At 39.6% G+C, this 23,844-nt stretch overlaps 1 protein-coding gene across 4 annotated transcripts in view; it reads right to left on the minus strand.

Annotated features, from left to right (window-relative positions):
• BTRC (beta-transducin repeat containing E3 ubiquitin protein ligase) overlaps positions 1 to 21,380 on the minus strand; it is a 185,893-nt gene extending 164,513 nt beyond the window's left edge. For all 4 annotated transcript variants that reach the window (XM_059899708.1, XM_059899707.1, XM_059899706.1 and 1 more), the window contains exon 1: positions 21,237 to 21,380. In XM_059899708.1, the coding sequence (XP_059755691.1) occupies positions 21,237 to 21,284 (48 nt within the window). In that variant the 5' untranslated portion in view covers positions 21,285 to 21,380. The remainder of the gene's footprint in view (positions 1 to 21,236) is intronic.
• Between the last annotated feature and the right edge of the window lie 2,464 nt (positions 21,381 to 23,844).

Genomic DNA, 23,844 nt, shown 5'->3' on the forward strand with positions numbered 1-23,844 from the left:
CCAGCGGCATCATCTGGAAACTAGTTAGAAATGCAGATTTTCAGGCTCCACCCCAGGCCTATGGAATGGAAAACACAAGCCCTCCAGGAACTTCTGTTGCAGCTTTTACTACCACAAGCCTTTAAAAACTAAACCCAATTATTTAAGCAGCTTTAGCAGTGTTTTCCACTGAAGATAAAAGTTATAAAGCATATAACCTATAAATTAGAATGTAGGGGCTTCCCTGATGGCGCAGTGGTTGAGAATCTGCCTGCCAATGCAGGGGACACGGGTTCGAGCCCTGGTCTGGGAAGATCCCACATGCCGCAGAGCAACTAAGCCCGTGTGCCACAACTACTGAGCCTGCACTCTAGAGCCCGCAAGCCACAACTACTGAGCTCGCCTGCTGCAACTACTGAAGCCCGCACACCTAGAGCCCGTGCTCCACAAAAAGAGAAGCCACCGCAATGAGAAAAGCCCACACACCGCAATGAAGAGTAGCCCCTGCTCGCCGCAACTAGAGAAAGCCCGAGCACAGCAACGAAGACCCAACGCAGCCAAAAATTAAATAAATTAACAAATAAATGTATAAAAAATAAAATTAAAATGACAAAGTTTACACATTATCTTCTCAAAATAGGAAACAGTCACCATTTCAAAGTCAAGAAGGAAAAAAAGACCAAAAAAACAAACACTTAGAACTGCCTAAAAGTAAATGGGCTGATTTTACAACTTCTACAGAACAATCATCAGTGGATGCCAAAACTATTGGGAGAAACAATGTTGGGAAACAAGTTATTTACACAGTTTCCAAGTTTCACTCCACTGAGCACTTACTAATTCCAAATATACCTTTACAATGGAGAAATCTGGTGAATACAGCCTTAATAAAATGATCAAACTTAGCATCACCGATAAAGGAACAAAATAACATCGTGTACTTTCTGACGTAATGCACTAAGAAACTACAACATATATTCCTGCCAAATTTTTTAACCTGAATCTAACCATGGACAACAATCAGACAAATCCAAATGAGAGACATTCTGTAAAACTTGCCTGGACTCTTCAAAAACTTCAATTTCAAGAATAAAAAGACTGGGACTTCCCTGGTGGCGCAGTGGTTGAGAGTCTGCCTGCCAATGCAGGGGACGCGGGTTCGAGCCCTGGTCTGGGAAGATCCCACATGCCGCGGAGCGGCTGGGCCCGTGAGCCACAATTGCTGAGCCTGCGCGTCTGGAGCCTGTGCTCCGCAACAAGAGAGGCCGCGATAGTGAGAGGCCCGCGCACCGCGATGAAGAGTGGCCCCCGCTTGCCGCAACTAGAGAAAGCCCTCGCACAGAAACGAAGACCCAACACAGCCATGAATAGATAAATAAATAATACATAAATAAATAACTTTAAAAAAAAAAAAAAAAGAATAAAAAGACTAAGGAACTATTGTAAATTAAAGGAGACTAAAGAGATATAACTATGTGTAACATGTGATTGGATCATCAATTTTAAAAAAGGAGGCTATAAAGGACACTACTGGAACAACTGGGGAAATCTGAATATGAACGATATATTGAATAATAAAATGTTATCACTGTTAAATCTCTTGAGTGGGATCTTGCATTGTGGTTATGAAAGACAATGCCCGTGTTCTTAGGAAATACGTGCTTTAGTAGAGGTGAAATATGATGTCTACAACTTTCAAATGATTTAGAAAGGAAAGTATAGCTATACAGAGAGGAAAAAAATCAAATATGGCAAAATGTTAACACTTGGCCAATCCAGGTGAGGGGTATATGAATGCTTTTCTCAATTTTTCTATAGATTTGAAAGAAGACTGATACCACCCATTCCCCTCTTCAAATCCATATTTCTCCAACTGTATGCTTTTTTTAAAAATTATTTATTTATTTATTTATTTGGCTGCACCGGGTCTTAGTTGTGGCATGCAGGATCTAGTTCCCTGACCAGGGATCCAACCTGGGCCCCCTGCTTTGGGAGCGTGGGGTCTTAACCACTGGACCACCAGGGAAGTCCCTCCAACTGTATGATCTTAAGGAAGTAACTTAACCTCTCTGTACCTCAGTTTCCATGTCTGTAAATTAGGGATAATAACAACACATACTTAATAAGGTGAGAGGATCAAATGAGTTAATATATGTTGAGTGCCTAGAATCCTGCACTGTACATACTGAGCTGTAAGTGTTTTCTGCCATTATTGTTGTTATTTTATTATTACTACTGCTTCCACAACCCAAGGTTAGAGAGATAAAGAAATGTAGCTTGGACGCTCACAGTCCTATATATAACTTCCAAAATATTTTCACTATTTATAATTTCACCTAGTCCTCACAACAGCTCTTTGAAGTAGGAAGAGAATTATTATCATCGCTTTCCAGATGAGGAAAATGAGACTCGGAGGTTAAGCAACTTGCCCAAAGTTTTCTAACTTCTAGAAAGTAGTATAAGTGAGATGAGAACTAGGTCTTGTTTTCACTATAGCACAATATAAAATTTACATCCCAATCTTAACTGATTAGAAGGTATTTCAAAGAAAGCACACCAAGAAGACATGTAGAACTCCGGTACTGTCAGTTAGAGACAAAAGAAGTTATCACTAGTCCATTCAGCAAAACAGATGTCACTTTCCAGAGCTTTGATATTCTCCTTAAATACCCTTGAAAACAAGGACCAAAAAATATGAACTCTTATAAAAAGAGATTTATTGTATTTTTATAGCTTATTACATATCTTGTAACAATCATTTTGTTAAACGTGAATGTCAGTTTTATTTTCGGTCCCTTTTTTCCTGGCTATTTACAAGCTTTGTAAGAATTGTTCCTTAATTAAGTCTAAACATAGCTTTATATAAATGGATTCCTGGAAATAAAATGTTCAGACTTAAGAAATGATTGTTACAGAGTCTGTAACAGGCCGTAAAAAAAGAATGCCACTTTAAACAAAGATTTCTTATTTTAATTAAAAATATAATCATCAGAACATTCCTACACTTAACAAAACCATTTAAAGAAGCTTCTTTGGAAAAAAAAAATATGTAGTATCTTATGCAGGCTTCCGTGTATAATTTGTAATAATTTAAATCAAAGTCTCAGTTGATCCTATGGTATGAATTCTTATATTCTGTACCTACACTTTAATGATACATTGAAAGAGAAAGAGTTCCAAATGAGATAAACATCATTTCTAATTCTTTTTAACATGAATGCTTTCAAAAGATTATGAGTATTTTTCCATAAGATATTGATAAAACACATTTAAGAATATTTAAGAAACACTTTTTAACATGACCACATATAAACATATCTAGGATCACACAGTTTATTGATGCAGTAGGTATATGTCAAGTAGAGGGACTATATCCAGTGGACTACCATATAATCAAAAATGATACATACCTGCATAAAAGGAGTTTCTATTCTCAAACTCTGATAAAAGCTGAAACAATCATTCTTATTCTCAAAACATCACACCTGAATAAGATTGGAGGGTGTGAAAAACCTTTAGAAGCATGATTTGATAAGGCAGGATTCTTTTCGATTAATTCATTTGACTAACTTTTAAATTGTCCGTTTCTAACCTAAATCACGTAAAATTTGTAAAGTTAGACAAGACTCCAAGAGAGAATGAAGTAGATCTTATAAGCTGTCACTATAATTAACTGCAATTTGAAAAACAGATGCATCAATATTCCTCTACTTAAGTCATCTTTTCTAAATTACACTGAATGCTACACATGAGTCACTACTTGACTGTCTATTTCTGCAGCAATATATATTCCTGGAAACTGCTTCTAAGTGGACTATATTCTCCCAGGGAGACAAGTTCTAATCAGGAGGCTACTTCCTAACTGAGGACTTGGTATCAAAGAAAAGTACTGACACGCCTAATAACATCAAAACAAAGATTCAATAATTATAAACCTCTATCATTATTAAAAATAAAGAAATTGGGCTTCCCTGGTGGCGCAGTGGTTGAGAGTCTGCCTGCCAATGCAGGGGACACGGGTTCGAGCCCTGGTCTGGGAAGATCCCACATGCCGCGGAGCAACTAAGCCCGTGAGGCACAACTGCTGAGCCTGCGCATCTGGAGCCTGTGCTCTGCAACAAGAGAAGCCACAACAATGAGAAGCCCGCGCACCGCGATGAAGAGTAGCCCCCGCTCGCCGCAACTAGAAAAAACCCTCGCACAGAAACGAAGACCCAACACAGCCATAAATAAATAAGTAAATAAATAAATTTATTAAAAAAAAAAAATCCTTCCTATGATCCAGGCTGTGTGCTAAGACTTTGCATGTCTTGTGTTATTTAAAACAAAACAAAACAAAACTATCAGGTAATCAGATATTTTTCTTTTTCATTTGCCTGTCTCCTCAGTTTAAAAGCCACAAGTGCTCTACATAAGACCACATGCCACCAGAAAAAAATACTCTTAAGTCACTCTCTCATTCTCACTGTCACAGGGCTTACTTGAAACTTTGTATCTAGGTTTCAAAGTACCCCTCACTTCATTGAAAAGCCATGAACATTCATTAGCACAAACTCCTTTCTAAAATATTTACAAAAAGTCTTTCATAGAATGCTAATGTTACAAAAGTCTTTCATAGAATGTTTCACAGAACATTACATCACTCTAATGACCATTCTTCTGATTCTTCTTAGGATGACTAGCTTTTGTGTTTGAGCCCAATAGATAAAGTCATCAAGAACTGAGGTATTCATTAGGGAAATGCAAATTAAAACCACGATAAGATGCTACTATATACCTACTGGAATGGCTAAAATAAAAAATACTAACAATCCCAAGTGCTGGCAAGGATGCAGAACTAGAAGTCTCACACACTGCTGTCGTAATGCGAAATGTTACGGCCACTCTGGAAAATAGTTTGGCAGCTTCTTATAAAGTTAAACAACACTAACCATATGACCCAGCAATTCCCCTCCTGGGTATTTACCCCAAAGAAATGAAAATATATGTTCCCACAAAACCTAAACACAAGTGCTTATGGCAGCTCTACTTATAATCACCCAAAACCAGAAACAACCCAAATGTCCTTCAACAGATGGATAAACAAAATGTGGTACAATCCATACAATGGAATACTACCAAGCAATAAAAAGGAATGAACTATTGATACATGCAACAACTTGGATGAATCATCTAAAAGGCATTATGCTGAGAGAAAGAAGTCAGTACGAAAAGATTATATATTGTATGATTCCATTAAATGACTTTCTCAAAAAGATAAAACTAAAGTGAGGGAGAATAGATCACAGTTCCCAGGAGTTAGGAAGACGGGGAGATAGTACAAGGTAGTTTCTTGGGGGATGATGGAACTGTTGTGTATCCTGATAGTGGTGGTGGTTACATGAATCTACACATGTGTTAAAATTCTGAGACCTGTACACTAAAAAAAAGTCAATTTTACTAAACGTTAATTTTTTAAAGAAAAAACCAAGACCAAAAACATGCACACAGCAGACATGAATACACGTTTAAACAGTAAAATGGAATAGGGGTGGAATGTCTATTCAATAAACCTTGGAAGCCTGTGTGAATTATTTTGAACTAGAGTTTTGTTGTAAAAGTATTACCACCACTATATCCTTATGGACTAGAAAGCCCCTTCACATTTACCTCATTTAACTGTATCAAATTACATCTTCCTCTAATGCTGTGGCTGATGCTGCTTTTAATCTAAGGGATGAAGATAAAAAGACCTTTTCAGACAATTTCTCACTAACCAGAAAGCCTGTGGCTTTGTGCCTCTCACTTGAGGTCAGCTTGAGGACCCTGCTCAAAAGAACAACTCTAGTCTATGTAATTGTACAAAAGACTAATCTTTCATCATAAACTTCCTTACCATTCAGTTATGCCTATTGCTTTAAGCAACACTTCAATGATTCCTCAAACTTCTCCCTTCGTTCCTTGACATTACCTCAAGACATTACCTTAAGAGCACTATGAAACAACGGTTGAGGTAGTCTGTTGTCATTTATCTTCATGTATGTGATAGGGTCATGGAATATTAACAATAAAAGTAATGTTAGAACTATCCACAACCTTTTCATAGCACCAGCAGGGACTACCAGTTTATTGTGACGTGATTTTAACATACCTAGAGTGGCCACATTTGGGGATGTTGCTATTGTTCTTCAACTAGATATATCTCTTATAAATGGCATTATCTTGTTAATTTTTCTGCCCCTATGGTTCACCAAATTCTCCAGCTGCAAATAGCACCCAGAAGTAAATTGTTTTTAGAAACCAACTTATTACTAATCAGTTGGAACTCAGAGATTCTAAGCCTCTGCCATGAAGTTTGTCTCATTCTGCCTTCACTGTTTTTTTCCAGCTTTACTGAGATATAACTGACATAACACTGTGCAAGTGTAAGGTGTACAACATGTTGATTTAATATACTTACATACTACAAAATGATTATCACCTGCCTCCACTCTTGAATCCAGTTAACTCAGCTGCTTCCTGCTATGTTCTCCATGTTCAAGGCTTCACCTTTTACTCTGGCTCTAGCCACAATATTTCCCCCACTCCCTCTGTGTTGGTGCACTGGCCAGGACACAGCAGTCTAGACATTTTGTCAAAGTGTGATCTGAAAAATATCTCTATCAGAAACACTGAGATGCCTATTAAACATGCAGATTCTTGAGACCTACTAAATTAAGTGGAGGGAAGAGGAGCTGAGAATCTGCACTACATGTTAATATGCTCTCCAAATAATTCTCCAAATAATAAAGTATAGTACTACTGCAGTGGGCACTAATGAGCAGGCTGAATTCTTTAGTTCCTTGCTGGGTATTCCAGTTCTATTTTTGAGCCCAAACTTGAAACAGAGGACTTGCCGCTTCTTTTCAGTACTCACTGATGTTGTCTGCCTATTGAATCTCCCCAGAATATCTGCACCCAGACTCCTTGTCACTATTTTCCCCTCTGAAATTATATCCTGCCCTTCTAAACTTCTCTGAGTCCCCAAATCTGCTTGGATTGCCAACAGATACCATGTTCCATCTGCCTGGCTAAATTTCCTTTCCTCAGCTCCTAGCTACCCCCAAGCACTTGGTCTACCTCAGCCTGTAAAGCCTCTGTAGCTTTATGTCTCCTTCTGACTGATCTTGATTTAAAACACTGTTCTCAGTACAATGGACAATGATTATGCAATTACACAAAAGTAACATTTAGATGAATCCTGATCTTTCTATCACAAAGGAATTTGAGTAGAGCTGGTCCAGAGAACTTCAGCTTGGCTCACTCTCTATGTGGATAAATCTTTTTCTAACCTCTTATTATGTATACTTTCATATACTCAGAAAAGTATAGAACAGCATATAATGAATCCCCATCACTCAGCTTGCCACCTTCCAAATCCCAAAGCAAATTCCAAAGATTATATCATTTTGCCCATTTTTATCTATGTGTACATCTTAAATTTAGTCTCCTTATTAAAGTTAGGGACTACTCCAATATCTTTACCCACCAAATACTTGTTTTGCCATACCTACTGCTATGGCAACCTTCCCTTTAACTAATCGCCCTGAACACACCTGACACCAGCCATATTTTACTCTTCTCTTTTCTCTTTTTCTTTTCTCCTAGCCTACTCCAGGCAAACCTTACTCACTGTATCTCCAGAATATTCCTTGAATATCTTTCCTTCTTTCCATACCGGCTGCCCTAGCTCAAGCCCACATGGCTTCTTGCCTAGACTATTATATAGTCTTTAAGCACCCTCCCTGCCTGTCTGTTCCCCCGTCCCTAGTCCAATCCACTCAAAGTCAAATAACTAAAGTGGTCTTCTAATCTTCTTTGTTGTTATTGCCCCCAGTGGGAATCAGATTCAGATGTAAATTACAGACCTTTCAGAAAAAAGTACTCCCATGTGTTTATGCTGAATGAAGGTCATGGAGCTCAGGTTCAAAAAAACCTTTACACTCAACAACAAACGGAAAATTAAATTTTAAAAATAGCATCTAAAAACACCAAATACCTGGAATAAATCTAACAAAAGATGTATAAAGACCCCTACACAGAGAAATTACAGACCCCAAAAATGGAAAGATATACCATTTTCATGGATTATAAAATTCAATAGTGTTAAGATCTCAGTTCTCCCCAAACTTATATATAGATTCAATGCAATTCCAATAAAAGTCATAGGAGGATGTTCTGTGGAAATTAAGCTGATTCCAATATATATGGACATGCAAAAGCTGAGGAACATTCAGTATCCAATATCAAGAACTGGTTTAAAAATATAGTAATTAACAAAGTGTGGGGGCTTCCCTGGTGGCGCAGTGGTTGAGAATCTGCCTGCCAATGCAGGGGACACGGGTTCGAGCCCTGGTCTGGGAAGATCCCACATGCCGTGGAGCAACTAGGCCCGTGAGCCACAGCTACTGAGCCTGCGCGTCTGGAGCCTGTGCTCCGCAACAAGAGAGGCCGCGATAGTGAGAGGCCCGCGCACGGCAATGAAGAGTGGCCCCGTCTTGCCACAACAAGAGAAAGCCCTCGCACAGAAACGAAGACCCAACACGGCCAAAAATAAATAAATAAGTAAATAAATATTAAAAAAAAAAAAAAAAGATGTCTCTGCTTAGACTTACTAAATACACTGAAACACAAAATCAATGTTAGCTGAAAATTAAAAAAAAAAAAAAAAAAAAGAAAGTGTGATATTGGCACAAGGATAAATAGACCACTGGAACATAAAAGTCCTGGAAACAAGCCCACACACATATATAGACAGGTGGTATATGAGAAAAGTGACCATGCAACGCAACAGATGAAAAACAAAACAAAACTGAATTCTGTCCTCTACCTCGTATCAAACATAAAATTTCCAGACGGACTGTAGATCTAAATGTAAAAGGCAAAATATTCATGGAAAAGACTCTGACAAGTACAGGTTTCTGGTAACTGACTATACTGCTGAACTGAATGAATAAGCATTTTCAGAACTCTAATGGAAAACTGATGAATTCATAAAAGTGCTAACAAAAGATCAAGATGAAAAAATATTAAGCGTTTTGGGGTCTTGAAGAGATATTTGTAGACCCATGTTCATAGCAGCATTATTTATGAGAGCCAAAAGGTAAAAGTATCCCAAGTGTCTGGCAAGAGATGAATGGACAAAATGTGATATATATATACAATGGAATATTATTCAGCCTTTAGAAAGAAGGAAATTCTGACACATGCCTTAACATGGATGAACCTTGAGAACATTATGCTAAGAAAAATAAGCCAGTCACAAAAAGACAAATACTGTATGGTACCACATATATGAGGTATCTAGAGTAGTCACATTCATAGAAACAAAGTAGAATGGCAGTTACCAGGGACTGAAGGCAACTGAATGGCAGTTGCCAGGGACTGAATGGCAGTTGCCAGGGACTGTTTAATGGGTAAAGAGTTTCAGTTTTACAAAGTGAAAAATCTGTATTCAGTTTAGTGAGGGTCAAGGAAAACAAGTGTGTACATGAGATGGCATAGAGGGATCTGCAGTGACCTACAGCAGGATGTCAGAACCCTAGCAGGATAAAGAGAATGTCTATACAGGAATATGGCAGCCTTAGTAGCCCTGCACAAGGTGCTCGAGTCCAAATGGAGTGAGGAGAGCAACCTAGTGCACAGTATCAGAGCCTGAAATGAGAAGGGTCTTCAAACGGGGGCTAGGGGCAGCAGCCTAATATGGGATTTTGGAGACTGATAAGGTGAGGATGGCATCCACATGATGGGTGTCAGGAACAGCAGCAACAGGAGAGACTGGTCACATACAGGGGGGATTGATTAAGAAATTATGTTGAAAAAAAAAAAAGAAATTATGTTGAGGATAATGAGAGCCAACTTACTATCAGAAAAGGGAGTTACAATTATGGAAAGCAAATTATTGGATAAACCCTGTTGTGTTAGACAAGAATTGGAGATATCTGTGTGAACTCATGGTTTTAAATAAATATGTAGATAAAATTAAAATAGCGATATGTGTGTGCACATGTATGTGTACGCACGTTTACACATACATATATATTCCCTACCTCTGTCCAGTGAGAGGACTTGGGAGCAGTGACACCCAATAGCAATGTGTATACCTAACACCCAGATATTGACTTCTATATGTCATTCTCTACTAAAAGAAACCAGAAAAAAAAAGAGAAATCACTGATTCCAGGGCTGGGGGGGAAAGTACAATGTTCAAAGAATGACAGAAATACATAAAAAAGACAAAGAAAGCAGTTTGAAAGCACTCTCACTGGCCAAACAGGGAGCAATTTAAGTGTCAAAAGAAATAATGATTGGGATTCCCTGGTGGCGCAGTGATTAAGAATACGCCTGCCAATGCAAGGGACACGGGTTTGAGCCCTGGTCCGGGAAGATCCCACATGCTGCAGAGCAACAAAGCCCGTGTGCCACAACTACTGAGCCTGCGTGCTGCAACTACTGAAGCCCATGCGCCTAGAGCCCGTGCTCCACAAGAGAAGCCACTGCAATGAGAAGCCCACGCACCTCAACGAAGAGCAGCCCCCACTTGCCGCAACTAGAGAAAGCCCGCGTGCAGCAACGAAGACCCAACACAGCCAAAAAAAAAAAAAAAAAAATTAAAAAAAAAAAAGAATGATAGTATTATAACCCATCAAATAAAACAGGAATTCATAAACTCATTTTGTTAGAAATAGATTGAAAATCTGATGAAGAATAAGATAGTTACATGGTTTCAAAGTACCTTCCCACAAGATACTTACTACAAAAACATTAGCTTTAAAGAAGAAACTGGCAGATGCCACTTTAATCAAGTAAAAAAAGTTGTAAGACAAACAAAAATTATGTGTCACCCAACAGGAGGCAATAAGTAAAACAAAGCAACACTTCTGTGGTATTTCTGCCAAAAATACAGGACCCAAATCTAATCATGAGGAAACATCATCAGATAAACCCAAATTGAGGAATCATTCTACAAAATAACTAGCCTATAATCTTCAAAAGTGCCATAGTCATGAAAGTTAAAGACAGGAACCGTCCCAGACTGAAGGAGACTAAGGAGACATGACAACTAATTTCAGTACGTGATTCTGGATTAGACCCTTTTGTTATAAAGAACATTATTAGAGGGACTTCCCTGGTGGTGCAGTGGATAAGACTTCGCACTCCCAATGCAGGGGGCCCAGGTTCCATCCCTGGTCAGGCAACTAGATCCCACATGCATGCCACAACTAAGAGTTCGCATGCCACAACTAAGGAGCCTGTGTACTGCAACTAAGGAGCTGGTGAGCTGCAACTAAGGAGCCCTCTGCCACAACTAAGGAGCCCACGTGCTGCAGCTAACGAGCTGGCGAGCTGCAACTAAGAAGCCCGCCTGCCGAAACGAAGACCCTGTGTAACCAAATAAATAAATATTTAAAAAAAAAAAAAAGAACATTATTAGAACAACTGGCAAAGTTTGAATGGGGTCTAAGGGGTTAGATCTGTAACTGTACTGTATGTTAATTTCTGAATTTTGATGGTTGTCTTATATAGAATGTCCTTGCTTGCAGAAAATATACACTAAAGCATTTGGTGATGATGTGACAACTTACTCTCAAATGATTCAGGAAAAAATGTCATTTGTGTTGTACTTGAAACTTTTCTGTAATTCTGAGTTGATTCAAAATAAAATATTAAGAGAAAGAGAAAGAATTGCACTGGTAGTTACCAAACACTAAAAATAAATATAGTGATGTTATATGTATGTGTATTTTATCCACATACACACACCCCAATTAGGATAACTATCTTAAGAGAGACTATTAGTTTGCTATGGCTGCTTTAAAAAAGTACCACATACTTAGTGGCTTAAAGCAACATTAATTTATTATTTGACAGTCCTGTAGTTCTGAAGTCTGAAATGGGACTCACTGAGCCAAAAATCAAGGCCTCAGCGGGGCTATGTTCTTTTCTGGAGGCTTAGCTTGTCCTTTCCTGCTTCTAGAGGCTGCTCACATTCCTTGGCTCACGGCTCTCTTACCCCATCTTCAAAATCAGCAACAGTGGATTGAGTTCTCACATGTCATCACTATGACCTCCTCTTCAGCCTCCCTCTTACACATTTAGGGTCCCTTGTGATTACACCGAGCCCAACCTGGATTATCCAGGACAATCTCCCTATTTTAAAGTCAGCTGAGGGACTTCCCTGGCAGTCCAGTGGTTAAGACTCTACACTTCCACTGCAGGGGGCAGGGGTTCAATCCCTGGTCAGGGAACTAAGATCCCGCATGCTGCATGGCAAAAAATTAAAAATAAAGTCAGCTGATTAGCAACCAAATTCTATCTTTTACCTTAACTCCCCTTTGCCCTGTAATTTAACATATTCACAGGTTCTTGGGATTAGACTGTCTATCTTGGATGAGGGGTGGGGGGAGGGCATTATTCTGCCTACCTCAAAAAGTTTCCTTTATTCTGAGATTATGTGTTTTCTACTTCTGTGGCATTAAAAAGCTCCTTCTTTCGTTTATAAAATGATGGTGCTGACAGTGGTGCTTCTTTTTCAAGTATTGGTTGCGTAGGAAAAAAAACTGTTAACCCTGTAAATCCTGTGTAGGTATTTTGTAGTCACAAAATCTTGTGACTTTTTTACTGATCTCTTAAATGAAAAAATCTGAAAACAAAACACACGTTCCTACAAAAGAACCATATACTTGTTGAAAGATCTGTATTGTATTTTTCAGAATATAGGGAATAGATCAATAAGAAAAAGGCAGACAATCCAATAAAAAAAAAAAAAATGACCAAGGCCTGAATAGACATTTCAAAAAAGAGGATATCTAAACAGCCAGTAAACCTAAAAAAGCCAAAAACCTCAATAATCTTTTTAGGTGCTTGATTATAGCAGTCATTAAGGAAATGCAAATTAAAACAGTCAGATAATACCATTCACCCACTAGTATGGCTGAAGTGAAAAAAGGCAGTAGCAAGTAAATGTTACAAGAATGTACAGCAACTGGAACTCTCATATGGTGCTGTAGAAAGTATGAAATGGAAAAAATTCATAGACTCTACTAAAGCTAAACATTTTTCATACCCTATTACCCAGCAATTCCACTCCTAGGTATATACCCAACAGAAATATGTACATATGTACAAGAAAAGACACGTACAAGATTATTCATAAAAGCACAATTCACAGTAACCCTAAACTGGAAATAACCAAACGTCCATCAACAATAAAATGGCTAAAAATTTGAACTATATTCACACAGTGGAATACTGCACAGCAATAAAAATGAACATACTACACCTAACACAGCAACCTGAATGAATCTTCTTATGTGGGACAAAAGATGCCAGACACTAGAGAATATATACTGAGTGATTCCATTTATGTGAAGTTAAATACCAGTAAAGGCAAAAACTAATCTACAGGTATTAGATAATTGTTACACAGAAGTGACCACTGGGTAAACATTCAATGAGCTGTATACTTATGATTTCTTTAAAAAGTATACTTATTTTACTTCAATAAAAGCTTATATAGACACATACCAAGTACACTAGAATATTATTCTTAAATACAAACTGGATTCAATCCAAACTCCCTAGGCTCCCAATCTATCTTTTCCCTCTTGTCTGCTATTCACCTTACGTTCAAATCATACATATCTACTCACACAGTGCTGGCCATCTCCTGATCTTCTGGCCTCTACCCAAACTACTCCCTCTTCCTGGAACTGCCCACTTCAGAAACAAGTCTGTCAAAATCTATCTATTCCACAAGACCAATATGAAGCTCTCTTCTTCAAACCTTCCAAAGATCTTTCCGGTTAAAACTAATTTCCCCTCCCTTAACTTCTATAGCACTTTGTGCCTCTATTATGGCACTTATCAAAGTGTGCCTTAAGAGATATTTATAAATGCTTATCTTCTCAACAGACTGTGAAGTTCTAGAGAAGACAGAAGTTTTATAATACTTAACTTTGTGTCTTCATCCCCTCCTGCCCCCATAACCACCTCCCTCCACATGTAACATAATGTTTTGCACTTGGTTTATGTTTATATTTTTATCAAACCACACTGCATGCCTCGTTTTCAGTTGTCAACTCACTCATTTTGTCAAGTACTACTTAACAGGAAAATGCAGTGCTCCAGCACAATTTAGGACCATAGAGTTCTAAATTTCCAATGAAAACCTTGGATACATATAGGAGTTTAAGTAGCATAATTTATCAATTAACACATTATACATGGCAATTTACAATTTAAAATGAACTGGGGTGGGGGGGAAGAGAGAAAGAGAGACCCTTCTTAACTAGGTAAGACTAACAGTTAAGACTTTTCAGTTAAGAAAATGAGCTCAGGGTGAGGTGTCTATTCAAGCCACCACTGGCCAGTACACTTGCTACACTGTAGTCCATGATCAAGTGCAGGTCTTCATTTGGGGTACTTGTTTTATAAATGTATGCATTAAATATATTAAATTTTAATTTTTCTGATTAAAAACAATACATATTCACTGTCAAAAATGTAGAAAACATTAAGGAATATATAGAAAAGAAAAATCACCTAAGTGACGCTTTTTTTGTGTTTCCTAATACATCTTCAGTTGCCAAATATTTTGAAATATTACCCATAATCCAACATCTCACAAAAAAACATTAACAGTTTAGCGTAGTACTTCCTAAGAAGTACAAGGATTTACGTATCCGTGCTGCAAAAACATTATCCACATGCTACAATTCTGTTTCCACAACTTTTCAGTGAAAGCCTAAAAGTCCCCCCAGACATCAGAAAATATCGTTGCAGCCTTAAGTTTAGGTTCAGGGAAGGGGCTTAAGAGCTCTGAATGTAATACCAAGGGAGTTGTTAGGGCATTATGTATGACCTTGATTCAAATTCTGTTACAGTTCAAATTCTGTTACAAATGCTACTCAGTGACATCAACCTTATCCTTCCCAAGTACAGAAAAACAGAATTGTGATATTGATGAACTTTCCAGGGCATCACTGTGGATTAAAGTCAAGATTCTGATTATTTCTTTACACTTTTTTTTTCCTACATGACATAATACAAAGACACCTGCTGTATTAAATTGTGATTCTGGAAGTATCCAACCAATAGGTGTTGTTCAGTAACCAAAATGTGAAGGTGCTAGTCAGAATAGTGCCAACAAGGGAGAGCAGAAAGAAAGCACAATAGTTGTAATAGTAAGCATTTTATCATTCTTCTATAAATCAAGTATATTAGATTATTATTACTATAGTAAATTATTGTGCAAGTTGCTCTCTCTTCCACTCCTTCTATGGGCAGAGTATACTCTCCCACCTCTTGACTTGACCATGTGATTTACTTTGGTTAACGGAATATCAGCAGATATAATAAAACCAACGACTGAAAGGCACTTGAACAACTGGGCTTGCTCTCTTGCTCTACAGCTATGAGGACAGCTCTGCCTGGGAAGTCATTGCCTCTACAGTCTGAGTCCCAGAATAATATGTGGAACAGTCCTGAGTGAGCAGCCAAATCCAGAGTGACCCAACAAAATTCAGTCTATGTCATCCAATATTCAGCAAATCCACATATTCATGAGAATAAATAACTATCATTGTATTGCCATGACACTTTGTGGGTCTTTATTACTCAGCAATAGCCAATTGATACAATGATACTGTGACAACTCCGTATCCTCAGTAATTCAAATGATCACAAATCTACATGTAAGTCTGGACAGTAACTCTCCACTCCGGCCCATCGGACCAGCAAAGAAATGTGCCATCATATTCCACTGTTTCTCTGCTCTTCAAGGATGAAACACAGTGCAAGTGAGGGTCTCAAGTCAGACTGCCTGGGTTTGATCTCAGGCTTCTTGCTAAGCAGAGAGACTTTGTGCAAGTTACTTAACCTCTCTGGAATCAGTTTCCTCATCTGAAAATGGGAGTAACAATAGTACTGAATCTATCTTACAGGATTATTGGGAGGACTAAATGAAATAATAGTATATGTAAAGAATTTAGAATAGCAAACAGTAAACACTAAGTAAATACATATTAGCTATTCATGGCTGATCATATTAAAAAAAAAAAACAAAGAAAAACAAACACAACCCTCCCATTTCTACTGTGGTTATCCTATTATTGACACAGAGTCAGGTCAGGTCAGTCACAAGCCTGGGAATAGGAAGGCAAGTATACCCTGAAGGGAGAGCCAAATCTCAGAAAGGAGCAAGACCTCAGAAGGAAGTTCCAACTCAAAACGTTCACCTTAAGCAGGCAGGAATTCTCTCCCAGCTCTGTGGCTTTTGGTCCCCTGCTCCCCATCCTCACCCTAGCCACAAAGGCAATCCAGGAACTATGATTGTAGTGCCCCAGAGAACAAATCATATTCTTAGTTCAAAATTACTCTCAGTATCTATTCCTCTGTTGTTATCTCTGAGTCTTCTGTAAAATGTTCTGGCTCTGTTTCAATCAGGCTTCAGAAATCTAAAGGGAATTATCCAGAGATTCCCCCAGTAGAAGGTGAATCTTACGGAATACTAGTTGAAATGGTAAGATCACGTGGACCTTTCCCATAGAGATTTTCCCCTCCTCCACTGCTGATGTTAGGATGCTGGGATTGATTTATTAAGAAAGAAAGCAGTTTTCTTTATAGTGACCAAGTTGTTAAACATTGGTAAATATTTTCTACTTTATCCACAGTGAATTCTTATTATATACATTTAGAAAGCACCTTCATGCTGTATTAAAATATTGCTAGAAAGCACATGGTATTTTAAAATATTTTAATACCACAAAGATCCTTTTTCCTTTCTTCATTCTCATTCTTTTTTTTAATTGTAATGCCATTTACCACAAATAATTTTATCTATACATGATCAAGATCTTACATAATGTACCACCTCCCTTTAGAAAGAGAAAAAAATTCTTAACCTGTTATTTTCTTTTAGGATTTAAACAATACACAAAAAATATAGAATAACAAGTAGTCTCCTTTGAAAGTTCATTTTCTAATTTAGCAATAAATTTCTGGCAATCTTTCAACGTAGAAGAATTTTTACTCCACATCTAATAATTCACTTCCAATAATTTATTACGTACATTACAAACATGAATCAAGAAAATGAACACAGAGAATTATCATTAATTTGTAATTCCATACCCCAATAACTATATAAGAGTATTCAGAAAAGAAACTGAAGGCTAATTTAAATGAGAACAGATAACAGATATATAGAAATTCTGACAAACTAAGAACTAGTTTCAAATGTCCATCCAACCAGCTGGTAATCAACCTCACTGATTTAAAGAAAAGCCCATCATAGTGAAAAATCTGAGTACTTATTGTAAAATGCAGTTTCTTGCTTTTAGATACATATGGTTCTCAGGCAAAAAAGAAAAGTTCCTGAATCCTATCAATTCATCCAGGATTATCTCTACAGTAACATTATTAAGACAAGTCATGCAGGAGATCATGTTAGTTCCTTAAGAAGTTAACCTCGAAAAAGAGATGCCTCCAAAGCATTCCTAGTGTTATTACCCACAAATCTGGCTGATCCCATTTGTATTTTTATCCTGAGCATCCAACTAGAATAGCATCTGTGGTAGCCAGTCTCAAAAGGGCATGGCCCCCAGCAATTTTTCTCTGTTTATGCATGCCTCTCTTCTTGTCTACAGGTAGAGATTACTTTCCCTCCCCCTGACTCTGGGCTGGCCTTGACTGTCTTTGACCAACAGCAACATTTTCAACTTCCAAACCTAGGACTTAAGAGAACTGGCTGACTGGTTTCTATTTCCTATCTCCTGGAATGCTCCTTCTTAGAACCCAGGCATCATGCTTTAAGGAAATCGAAAGGCCATGTGGAGAAAGGAGGCCCACATAAAGGAGGACAGAAGGCCTTACTGTTAGCTGAACTTTCAGCCAGTGGCCAGCCATGACAGAATGTGGCCATTTTGAACATTCCAGCCATGCTGGTACCCCAGCCAACACCAAGTGAAACAGAAAATGCATCAGTCAACCACAGATTTATGTTTGTTACACAGCAAGTTACCCTTTACACTTTCACTTATCTTTCAATTCTTTAAAAAACTATTTTATATGTCCTAAAATTATTTCATGCATGTGTCAAATTTTCCCAGTTCTAAGATCCTGGGACTTCAGGGACTTCCCTGGTGGTGCAGTGGTTAAGAATCTGCCTGCCAATGCAGGGTACACGAGTTCGAGCCCTGCCCCGTGAAGATCCCACATGCCACGGAGCAACAAAGCCCATGTGCCACAACTACTGAGCCTGCGCTCTAGAGCCCACGAGCCACAACTACTGAGCCCGCGTGTCACAACGACTGAAGCCCGTGTACCCAGAGCCCGTGTTCCACAACGAGAAGCCACTGCAATGAGAAGCCCGTGCACCGCAACGGAGAGTAGCCCCCGCTCGCCACAACTAGAGAAAGCCCGTGCGCAGCAACGAAGACCCAAAGCAGCCAAAAACAAATAAACAAATAAATATTTTAAAAACCCTTCAAATTCATCCCTCCACTTGTCATATAGAGAGACAGATATGATATAGAAGGATAGACAGATATAGATATATCACAAAAATCCAAAGGTAAACTTTAAGTCTAGACCATGTGTGAATTATGGTCAAATCTGAATTAGCAGTCTCATTGATAAGATTTTATTATAAAATTTCTAATCAAAGTACTACATCAATATAATAATGAGCAAAATTCATGAAAGAGAATATCCATTTCATGTTGCTATTTTAAACAAATTTTACATTTTCTTAAACAGTGGAAATCAGGCATCGGTATAAAAATTATCATTCACAACTCACAAATGAGGGAAGGGATAAGGACAAAATAAAGCCAAATACTATCAATAACTTCAATTTGATTAAAAGGATAGTCCTTCCATGTGTACTGTGCACTAATTACTAGGTGCAAACACAAATAAAATATCTTCCTATCTCAATTGACTAAGGAAACAGACATGTTATAACAGGGTAAATGGGACCAAAGGCAAGTTGTGACTTACTCAGATTCATAATAAGACTGTTACTGAGCTGAAAAAGAATACCAAATCTCTAACTCTCCATTCTGTTTCAGTTATTAAGGTGTCATTCTTGGTGACCCTCTTCCAGTTGGCCTTTTCTCAAACAGCAGCCACAATAGCAGGCAAAGTCAAAAATGAAAGTAACTATTGTAAAACTGAAGAATTGGTTTCTCCCTATAGAAACTGACTCAACATTTAATAATGTGTGGCGTCCCAAAAGCTGCAAACTACTACAGGGCCATCTCTAGCTCAACTTTAACTCAATCAGGAGACCATTATCAAAACAACTCACTGGTACCAAGCAGAGATCAATCGGTTGAAAATGTTCCTAGGCTGAGGTCTAATGGGGAGTAACAAAGATGATCTCATAATGTCTCTTTATGATCTTTAAACCACATTATTCCATAAACCTAACACATGTCAAGATCAGGATTGAGTCAATCTCTAAGCAGGAAAACAAAAATAATCAACTGCCACTTTTCTGACTCAAATCTAGAAGCTGGCTGTAGATACAAAGCAACTTCCTCTCACTTCTAAAGTCCAAAAAAATTTCAAAGCCTCTTCTTAATATTTTAGAATTTCAACATTGGGCAGAAACTCAAGAACCTTCTTCAGGCCTAAAAGAATTTTGTTAAAGATACACTTGAACTTTAGTTAGGTGTTTTTGAAAGCACTAATACAAAGTAAGTAAAGTTATAGTAAATTTGACCAGTCTCTGAAAAGGTATTCTTGTAAATGGGGCAGTTTAAAGCCTAAATTCAATTAGGTTAGTGTCCATGTTTGTTTAAATTTGTTTGGGTATCTCAGGCAAAGACACAAAATAACTGACAAAAGAAATAAGATTTGGAGTGACAGGTTACAATTACTTCTGGAAAAAGCAAAACTAGACTGCAAATACTATCAATGTCTCTATGGCCACCTGCTAAGACAGAAGTAAGTCTATGCATCCCATCATTCTGTAACCACAAAGTCTGGTTTTACATCTAGGATATACAAATGAAGCATCAGATTAAAAGCATCAAATATCAGACTCTACAAATTTGTCAAACATACACATATCAAAAACAGAAAAGCATGATTCAAAGTTAAAGAACTAGATTCCAAAGGATTTAAACACACCCACAAAAATCCAATCCAAGGTCATACTGTGCTTCAACCTAAAACTCATAACTACCAATCCTGACACCTGCCATTCCTCACTACCTGCATTCTCCTTTTTATCTCCTGAATTTCTCCATTGATCTTATCACTTCTTATGTGTCTTTGGATTCTCCATGGCCTTTCCTTTCCCAGAAAGTAGTACAGCACCCGGCCCCCTCATTTTACTATCTCTACAATTTAGCACTAAGTTTTGTTTTACCCTATTAGTTATTAATTTTGCCCCTAATCTCCTGTACCTAGGTTTCCCTAACCAATGAACCTCTCCTGTCTTCTCCTTTCAAACTAGAGGATGTACCCCCTTTCCTGATACTTGTAATTCTGGTTCCTAGTCAACCCCCTTCCTTTCCCAGAGACTGTCATCATAGCGCTAGACCCCCATCCCCAGTCCTTTTCTTCCTAAGTAAGGCCTAGTCCTTTCCAGAGTTTGTCAACATTAGTTTGACCAAGCTGGGATTGTACCCTGAAGGCGAAGGCTATCTCTCCCACCTAACTCTACAAATCTATGTCTCCCACCAGCCCTGTCTTTCTCTCCTCTAACCTTAGATCCAGCTGCATCCAGCGCTGCCCGTTTCCCACCCACCTCCCACTCCCAATATCTTTCCTCCCACTATCCCGCGCTCCCCTTCCTCACTCCTGAATGCACCTCTTCTCCCGGGCCTCACCCGTAACCCTCACACAAGGAAGGCCCTGCCAGCGGCCTCACGGCGTCTCTCCTCCTAGCTTCCTCCGCTCTTCAGTAACTGTCCCTACGCCCCTTTCCCTCCAGGGCCCTGCGCGCCGCCCAGAGCCCCCTCCCCGATTAAGCTCCCGCTGTCACTTGGCCTCTCATCCACAAGATGGCGGAGCTGCTGCCCCCACCCCCGGGTCATCTCCGCAACCCCTCCTACCTCCCAGGAACTCCCGTCCCGTCCCTTCAGCCGCCCCCGCCCCCGGCCCCGGCCTCGGCCCAGGGTCCCGCTGCCCCCTCCTCCAGCGGGATGGCGGCCCAGACCCGAGCCTGAGCGACGCCGCCAACGCCACCGCCTCCACCGTTCCCCGGCCTGCACATTTCTCCTCACCATAAACTTGAGCGCTTTTTCCTGCAGCACCGCCTCGGCCGGGTCCATAATCGCCAACGGCCACCGGGTCCGCACTCCGCCGGGGCCGCCCCCTTGGTGCCAGGCCGCAACCAACGCAGCGCCCGGATCCCGCCTCCTCTTCCTTCTCCCCGCCCTCTTACCTCTCAGGCACCCGCAGGGGGGCCAGGGAGGACCAGCTGTTCCGTGAGCGTGCGTGAGCCCGCTGGCTCACGAGATTTGTAGTTCTGGGGCTTCCCGCCGCAAAAAATGAGGCCACAACGCGAACTGCAACTCCCGCGGTTCACTGCGGTAGGGTCTCGGTGGCTGACAAGCCGAATCTAGACAACGGGCAGTCAAGTAGAGAATCAGCGTATGGGAATCGTAGTTTACAGCTTCTAGGGCTGGGAAACGGGAGGGGCATCGGTGTCTCCGTGGTTACCGAGCGACGCCAGTGGCGGCTTGCCTGGCAATTGATATCAAGATGGCGACCAGTGCCTCACCTGTAGCCCAAATACTGGAAAAAACTGTGAGAGGACAGAGGTCCTAGGGCCTCCCTAACTGTGGTTGTAGAGAACTGGACGCCCCCAAAATTCATATGTCTGGCGTCTGCGGGACGGATTTCAACCCAGAGGCGTTTGGCCTATGGGCACCTGGCAGCACCTCATAGACTAATGCAGAATTTCAAGGTCCTCCTAAGTCATCGCCCCACATTTCTGCCTGTCACCTTATTCTAATCCACAGTAAATCAGGGCCGAATAGAACTCGGCTCAGGAAATTCTCGGGTGTTTAGCACTCAGAAACCATGGCCGCTACTGCTAACCCTGAGATGTAAGCCCTGCATTGAGGATTAAATGGGTACTTGCAAAAGGCCTTTAATGGTGGAATATAATGGCCATCCAGCAAATAAAGCATGTAAGTATTTAGTTTGGCCTTAAAAAGGACAGTACGAATTTATTTTGGAAATTGGGTTTAACCTAAGTGGAAAAAACACTAGGGTTGGGCTAAAAGTGATATGCTGTACAAAATATCTGAGTTTATAAAATAAGTGAATTAAGGAAATACCTTTTCGGTTATAAGGAAATTTTCCATTGTAAACTATTTTATTCATTCTTTCATTCAACAAACAGCATATAACCGTGTGCAGACATCGTGCCAAGAGATGGGGGGGATTCAGTAGTGAACGCAATAGACCCAGTCTTGTGGAGCTTACATTTCTAGTATGTTGATACTTTGTCCTACTCATCCCTACGTCCTCAGAACTCAGCACAATACCTAATATGTAATAGACTTTAAGTTAATATAAAGTTTTACTCTTGAATTAAAAAAAAAAAGTTTTACACTACTGCAAAATGAAGACTCAAAACTCATTCACATGAAAACTACCTGCAACTTCTCATAGGACTAAGGCAGTATGTGACAAGTTTGCCAAAAAAGCTAAAGCAATCCTAGGCAGCTTGAAGAGACTAGTGTCTGGGGAATAGAGTTTTATGGTTTTACTCTGTTTTAAAGCACTAAGACCATACCTGGAGTACTTTGTGGGTTTTTTGTTTTGTTTTGTTTAATTTAATTTTTTTATATAAATTTATTTTTGGCTGCGTCGGGTCTTCATTGCTGTGCGCAGGCTTTCTCTAGCTGCAGCGAGCAGGGTCTACTCTGTTGCAGCGCACAGGCTTCTCATTGCGGTGGTTTCTCTTGTTGCAGAGCATGGGCCCTAGGCACACAGGTTCAGTAGTTGTGGCACGTGAGCTCAGTAGTTGTGGCTTGCGGGTTCTAGAGCACAGGCTCAGTAGTTGTGGTGCACAGGTTTAGTTGCTCCGAGGTATGTGGGATCTTCCTGGACCAGGGCTCAAACCCGTGTCCCCTGCATTGGCAGGCGGATTCTTAACCACTGTGCCACCAGGGAAGTCCTCACACCTCGACTACTTTATTCAGTTATGGGCACCATGTTCTATAAACATCATATGCAGGAGCGTAGCCAAGGACAAGATAACTGAAAGAAAAAATATTGATGGATGCTTACTCTGAAAAAAGAGCGCTTAGGAATAACATGGCAACTAAATTCAAGTATTTGAAAGTATTGAAATGCATATGTATATAGCTCTATAGGGCAAACTAGGACCACTGGGTGGGATAATAATTATGATGATGATGATAACAGCTGTCACTTTATTAGCTCTTTATGCCAGGCACTACGCTAGGTATTTTACAGTCATAATCTCTAATATAGAGTAACTTTGTAAAAACAAGTACTATTATCCCTAATTTACAGACGAAGTAAGTGAGACTGAGAGGAGAGAACTTGCTCAAGTCATACAGCAAATTACATCATCAGGATTGTAACCCAAATCTGCTTGACTCCAAGGCCTGTGCTATTCTCCCTGAACCACACTGTAATAACATAGGACTCAGACTCAGAGCTTTCTAGTAATCAGAGCTGTCCTGACAAAGGAAACATAGAGGCAGGATGACCATATTGTCTGAAAACATAGAGGCAGGATTGTATAGGAGGGTTCAGTTTGGGTGGGAGGTTAAGATCTTCTAAACTCTAAAATTCTTCTCTGGGGACTTCCCTGGTGGCACAGTGGTTAAGAATCCGCCTGCCAATGCA

Source organism: Balaenoptera ricei, chromosome 16, assembly GCF_028023285.1.
Source record: "Balaenoptera ricei isolate mBalRic1 chromosome 16, mBalRic1.hap2, whole genome shotgun sequence".
NCBI lineage: Eukaryota > Metazoa > Chordata > Mammalia > Artiodactyla > Balaenopteridae > Balaenoptera > Balaenoptera ricei.